This window comes from Rhamphochromis sp. 'chilingali', assembly GCF_963969265.1.
Source record: "Rhamphochromis sp. 'chilingali' genome assembly, chromosome: 9".
Lineage (NCBI taxonomy): Eukaryota > Metazoa > Chordata > Actinopteri > Cichliformes > Cichlidae > Rhamphochromis > Rhamphochromis sp. 'chilingali'.
The window spans coordinates 23,130,803-23,137,958 of NC_137936.1; the positions used below are offsets into that span (position 1 = coordinate 23,130,803).

The following is a 7,156-nucleotide window of genomic DNA, read 5'->3' on the forward strand; positions in this document are numbered from 1 at the left end:
AGGCCGGGCACTTTCTTGGCCTCCCTTGACTGCCTGCCAAATGGAACAATTGGTTACGATCCATCACCAGCAGTTGCCAGAGATGCAACAAAGACATTCTTCCCATCATCCCTTGTTGTCACTGATGGGTTAGCAGAAATAACTACCAGACCCTGTGCCATTTTTTTTTTTTTCCCCTCCTTTCTCTTTTCCTATTTTTTTTTTTTTTTCCTCATGTTCAGCAGCGGGGAAATGGAGTCTCCTCGTGTGTGTCTGCCTTCATGTTTCTTCATATGACACACAGAGGCACTCTGCTTATGAAATTTTAATGACTCGATTGTAACAAACACTGCAGATGTCATTGTGTGAAGAAGCTATTGTGCTGTCCACTGGCAGACTGCCAGACATTTCACCTCCATTTATCCCAGCTGATATAAATACGGGAGAACTGGAAAGTTGCCCTTCCCTCTCTTTCCTGAATTTGCTTCATATAAAAGAGGGCAAAGAGAACAAGATGTTATTGTTTGGCCTGAAGTGCTTCCCTTATAACTAAACGTTTGCAGACCCGCCTCCTACAGACGAGCAGGGCTGTGAGCTGAAGCTGCTCCTCCCATCCCTGTAATTACTGCTTCTTCTCTTTACATGGTCGCATCCTGTGCAGACTCATGAGAACACTTCATTTTTGAAGTATATGATGTATACAAGAATGTAAAAACACATTATGAAGACGACATCACAGTGTACGCACACTCACATGCACACGGGTCATGTTCCTGAAATAGGAGTTGAGCTGCAGTGGGGTGTGCCATATAATGACAACCCATTACTCGTCCTCTACCACAGGCCAGGGCTCTGGTCACCTTCTCCAATTCTGGCAGCAATTATACATACATACTGTAATGTTGTTTGGGTTAAATGCTTGGTTTTCCCAAAAGATAACACAATGCCTCTTACTTTAACTCAGTAGTAGCTTGGAGTGCAGACATTTTAGGATTTATTTGTCCGTTTCGCTTCTCTTCTGTATGGCTATTGAAAGAGCCAACCTTGACCAGAGTCTGCTTTGCAAAAAAGAAATGTACAACAAGAAAGTTACGTTTCATGGTTCAGGCACACTAAAGCGCCTCCTAGTGAAAATGGCTTCTAGCACTAGGAAAAATCTGGTTTCTCAGACTTGGTGATTGCATTCAGCCCTCCTTTGGTGGCCAATCAAATGTAGCTGCATTAAAGACTTACAGTTATAAGGCAATTGGAGACAGGTTGCTTCCCATCATGTGACCTGTGCAAACAGTCACACCCCAACTTGGACTCACTGCAGTCTCAGACAGATTGATGAAGGTTTGAAATTAATTGACGTCTAATTTACAAATCCAGATAGATTGGAGGCAACATGTTAGCAATCTGAGTAAAACCACACTGATCAGCGCAACCTGTCTGTGACATGATTACTTAGAATTGACGTTTTGGCCCTATTCAGTCACAAACTGTTAGCAGACTGATTGCAACTCTTTGAAAGTGGTCTGTAAAGCATTCATATCAAAGGCAGCGAGATCCCAGGGTCACTGCACATGGTCACAAAAGTTTTCTTTAGTGGGACATTATTGGTCAAACATCGGCATTGACCAGCTTTGTTGAATTAACAGCGATTAGCATCTGAGCAAACCAAATGATTTTGGTTGTCAGCCACATTCACAGCTGCTGCATTTCTAACTAACTGGTTCATTAAATTTTAATTCCACAGCTTGGTGAGTGTGGATTGATAAAGTTTATGAAACTGGTATCTCTGGGCTTTCACTCAGATGTTAGAAAGATTCCACAAAAATTAAGCCCCCGAATCATTTTTAGAAACTAACTTATAAGAAACTCAATAATGATAATAATAATGATCATGATGATGATAATAATGCAAACACTAGAGGTTCAATTCGCCAAATAAAGGCAAACAGAGAAATTGTGATTTATCCCAGATTGGCTGGTTGTCATTGTTACCATGGACAACATATGGCCACGTTGTTGCAGTATCAGTTACCCTCCAAAATCATGCCCCTAATTACAATATCTGCTGTCACCATCTTGTGCCTTTAAAAAACAGCAGCAACCACAAATCCTGAAGACAGTTCTTCATAACTCTGCCTGGAGGTTTGAGCTTGTTGTCATGCAGCAGAATAAATTTGGGACTGATCAGAAGCCTCCCTGATGGATAAGAAGGATCTGAAGTTTTAAGCTTTTTCAAAACTTTTTGCAAAGTACTGCAAATCAGAATCGGAGCATGAAGCCGAAACTTTTGTTCCAACTTTCAGTTTGTGATCGAAATGATGAAATCGATGGTAACTTTTCTGTTTCATCACCCTGACCCCACCTCTCCTACAAAGTGACCAGCAGTCTTCGAGTTTTCACTCACTGCCTCAGCACAAAACTGTTCCCGCAGCGGCAGCATGATGGAGCAAACGGACTTGCTGAGAATAACACTGCTGTCCTTGCTTTTCTGTCTGGCTAAGCTGAGTCATAACATATTAATGTGTTTGTTTTCTTTCTTTTTTTTTAACTTTTTGTTTTATTTGTCATTGTTCAGTCTCTTTTCAGGGTTAAATCTAAAACTAAATTAAATGTTCGCCCTTGTTCATTTCTTTCTTCAGTGCCAGCAGCTTTGACCCTCGACCCCATCACAGCCCACCAAAGACTGATTCTCTCAGACGACTGCACCATCGTGGCCTACGGGAATCTCCATCCACAGCCTCTGCAGGACTCCCCTCGGCGCTTTGATGTCGAGGTGTCCGTTCTGGGTGCAGAGGGCTTTTCGTCTGGCGTTCATTACTGGGAGGTGATGGTGTCGGAGAAGACGCAGTGGATGATCGGCGTGGCCAGCGAGACAGTCAGTCGCAAAGGCAGCATCCAGATCCAGCCGAGCCGCGGCTTCTACTGCATCGTTATGCACGACGGGAACCAGTACAGCGCCTGCACCGAGCCCTGGACCCGTCTCAATGTCAAGAGCAAGCTGGAGAAGGTGGGGGTGTTCCTGGACTACCCCAAAGGCCTCCTCATCTTCTACAACGCAGACGACATGTCTTGGCTCTACACCTACCGAGAGAAATTCCCCCCCAAGGTCTTCCCCTACTTCAGCCCTGGCCAGAGTCACGCTAATGGCAAGAATGTGCAGCCACTGCGAATCAACACAGTACGCCTTTAAGAGCTGCTCGCCTCTGTGATCGCAGTTGTCCTGACAGATGAATCTGTCATTGATGAATCCACGGGTTTCACGTGTTTCAAAAGATGTTTAAGAAGTCACTTTCAAAATGTTAAATAGGGTGTTTGAAATACTTATTTCCTTCAGTTCGGTGTTGGAATTGTGCTCGATGTTGCTCTTAAAACTAAAAACTTCATTTTTTTTTTTCTTCTCCTTCTTCTTCTCTTTTTGACTTGAAGTGACTGTACAGGTACAACCTGCTGTTGAGCCTCATTCTGCATCTTTCATGAAAAAGATGGCATTAAATGGAGATAGTGGGGACCCCTGGGCTTATTTTGAGGTCTGTGGCAGCAGAAGTTATCCTCAGTTTTAAAGTAACTGTCTAAGGCCCGCCTTGCACACTCCCAGGGGGCTCTGCTCTCTGTATCAAGCTTCAGGCTTTTCAGACTTGACGTCCTTCTCTCTTTCCCTCCCTCTCCCTGTCCAAACAAGTGGACAGTGGATACCAGTCACTTGTCTTCTCTGCGCTGTACAGTTGGCTTAGCTTTGTCTGTGGAATGTGATTGACAGCATTTGGCGCCTATTTTGGCTTTTGATTGGACAGCGATCTGCTCGTCAAGTCTGCTGGCACTTTTTTTTTTTGACTTGTCTCTGAGACCATGGTAGTTCCTTCTACATCCATGTGTCTGTACAGGTTTTATCATTGTGTAGAAAGCTCCAGTTCTGTGTGCACCAGCACCTAAATGAATGATTATAGAAGTCCATAGGCCGCTGAGGTGATGAGGTTGTGCAGACATATGCTGCTCATTGGTGGAAATGAATACGTGTGTGTGTGTGTGTGTGTGTGTATAAAGTATCAGTAGTTTAAAAAACTCATCATGCTGGATCATGTTTAAGTTACACAACGCCTGACGTTTGATCATTTGTCTTGATGTCAAAAACATTTGTAAATCATACTGAACTGAACAGAGACAAATGCATAAATTCTCAGATGTGAAAATCTGACCATTATAGATCAGTTCTGAGACCAGTTGTTCGCTTTGTTATTCTAAATCCTATCATTTGTGTAAACTGTACATTTTAGGAACTTTTAATTATCAAATAAAAGGTGATGGATGGATGAACGCGAGCAGTAATACGATATTTCCTGTGACTTGCATTCCCAAAGCTGCTGCCGCCGCCGTCGCTGTGATTAGAATCACTGAGAAGTCCTCAGAGGCTCACTTGTGTTTTTGACACGTGCCTCAAGTGCTCTTGTTTATCATTAGTTAAACACAAGTCGAGCAGAATCTGCTCTAAGAGGCTCTTGTCCCTCGGCCAGTTCCGGCACACTGAGAGACGCGTGAGGCGCTCGGAGGGGATGTTCACGGGTGTGTTTGTGCAGCCTGCTGCAGCTATAATTTTAAATCCAGCTTTGGTTGTGGTTGATAAACACCCATCTGGCCATCCAGGCATACCCACGGAGCGGCCAAAATGTTTATTGCAAAATACCCTGCTATCAAGCAGAGCTTAATAGATTTTTCTTCTGCGGGAAATCTACAAATGAACAAAAAAAAGGATCAGTTTGACCTTCCATTGCCTCTGTACACATTTGCATTTGTATGTGTGTCCTCTTGTTTTGTCCGTGCAAAAGAAAAATCGGGGCAGTGCCCCTGTTTTTGTAGGATGTGATTGCAGTATGTGCAGTATGACGCAAACTAGGGTCAAATTTTGTGACTCTGCAGATGACTCTGTGCGCTTGTCTTAGCTTGCACAGATCTGCAGGGGCCTGCGAGTTATTCACCAGTTATCTGATGTGGCTGAGTAACACCTGACACACCTCAAATACCCAACAAAAATGCCCCCAGATAACACGGTGGGTTATTTTTCTCTCTTCGATCTGTTATTAGGGAAAACCTCCTTGGAGTAACCCCCCCAGGTTAAAACAAAACTTGACCCCAGTTTGTTGCAGACCCTTGTGCTGTCTGCTTCATTAAGACTTTATGTTAAATATTAAGAAGGAGATTATTGTGAGGTGATGTTACTGGTGACAGTGATGCAAATGGTTAAAATGACGATAGTATCTATGACACTTTTAATGATAATTATGATGATTGTGTCTTTTGATGAGGGGCCCCCTTGCGTCATTGTGTGAATATATTCTAGTGAGCTTTTGCCACTGGAGGTTTGTGGGAAATGTTTTAATGTACAATAAATGACTGTGAAAAACCCCACTGTCTCATTAACTTTGTTTTGCTGGTGCATCAGCAGCAACTCCACAGAGCAGTCCGGTTCATTTTTCTCATAATACCAATTCGGAAAACTGAAGCCTGCTCATCTGCACACCTCAGTGTGCCACAGAACAGAGTGTTTAATAGAGAACTTACATAGCAACTGCAGCTCAAGAAATCAGTGGATCAGAGAATTGATCCCCGGCTCCTCCAGTCCGCAAAACATAGTGTCCTTGGAAAAGATGCTCTAAGAAGCTGCTGTAAATACTTCTTAGAAAGCGAAGGAGTGGGTGAATGTATGTTGTAGTTTAAAGCACATTAAATGATCAGTAAGTCTAAAAAAGCAATACATAAATGGACTCTATTTATCTTTTGAGTGCCAACATGTCATCACGCATGACTAGTTTTCATTTTGGAGGAGAGGTCATCAATCTTAAATCTACTTCTTAACTTTATTATTTCTTCTTTTCTTTCCTTGTTCCCCCTTCTCACATTTTCTAGAAAAATAGAGCACAGCTTTATCTCAGGGTGTAAAATCAAAACATTTAGTCTTCACCCAAACCCAGCCTTAGTGCTCTTTTTGTGCAGCACCACCTGGCGTTTAACTTCACCTTTTATTTGTGCTGTTTCCTTTGGACATTGAAGGGTAGCGGTCATCTATTCCTCCATCTGTGACGATCTGTCACATTTTTGTTAAACCATCATCATAATGAACACCATGCGGCAGCTGAAACCAAAACCCCTAAAATGAAACATCTGGTAGGCAGATGAGTCCTGCTTTAAATGTAGGAAAGCTTTGTCTGAGCTTGTCAATACCTGCTCCAGATCAGAGAGAGTTTTCATGCCACACATTTTATTGGGCTGTGCCAAACTCGCAGCTCTGCTAAGGTATCCAGCAGGGATGTGGGAGGCTGTGCACTCTTTTTCATTACTGTTCCCTATTTTGGCTGAGACTGAGGCTCGGGCGTGTGACATGATGAATAAAAAAAGATGTCTGCTGGAGTTCAGTGTTCCCTCACTGCGGATGAGCCACCGTTTTCAATGCATCCTGTTCGTCTGCCATCTGTGATGCATCTGAATGAAGCTCAGTGAAATGGCAAAGAAGAAACTGTCGTGCAGCCCCTTTATTTAACTTTTTTTTAATCTCGACAAAAACGATTAACGTCTGAGTCACGTTCTGTGTTTTAAAACGCCAGGAAGAAAAAAAAATGTTATTTTTGTTTCTGACTTTGCGCCTTCGTTCTTTCTTCTTTCACACTCCAAAGCAATTGAGCGTTGTTTCATGAACAAACAGTGCAGTTTGAAGCAGTGCCATTGATCCAGAGCACGCCCTCAGGACAAGAGGCTTCATATTCTCAGCTTTGACTCTGCGTACTTTTCTCCTGTGATTAAAGACATTTTTATCCGAGGAGAAGGTGTCCAACCCGTAATAGACATTTTTCCCAGAGGGGAAAGTGTCCATTAAAAAGTCACTGAGCTCTCCTTTGAGAGACTCGTATCCGATTCCAGTCTGATGTGGCCCTCCTGAGGCGGGAGTGTAGGGTTTTTAATCTTCTAAGTGATGGGGAAAGCAGAAATAGAGGCTCACTTTTGTCATCATTTTTTCCCTTCCTGCTGAAGAACGAGCTTCAGCCGTAATGCTGGTAGCATGAACAGATCCATCATCCATGTTATTATGCAGTTTATGTTCAAGGATTATGCACTGTATTAGATTAAATGGGACTTGAGGATCATGACTGTGCCACAGGATTTTACACCATCTCACTGCTGAAGGGATTAGTCTGAC

At 43.0% G+C, this 7,156-nt stretch overlaps 1 protein-coding gene across 1 annotated transcript in view; it reads left to right on the forward strand.

Annotated features, from left to right (window-relative positions):
• The window catches only part of trim62.1 (tripartite motif containing 62, tandem duplicate 1), a 35,307-nt gene extending 29,942 nt beyond the window's left edge, over nt 1–5,365 (forward strand). Inside the window, exon 6 of the mRNA XM_080892432.1 lies at nt 2,613–5,365. Within this exon, the coding sequence (XP_080748558.1) occupies nt 2,613–3,163 (551 nt within the window). The 3' untranslated portion in view covers nt 3,164–5,365. The remainder of the gene's footprint in view (nt 1–2,612) is intronic.
• Nucleotides 5,366–7,156: the final 1,791 nt, after the last annotated feature.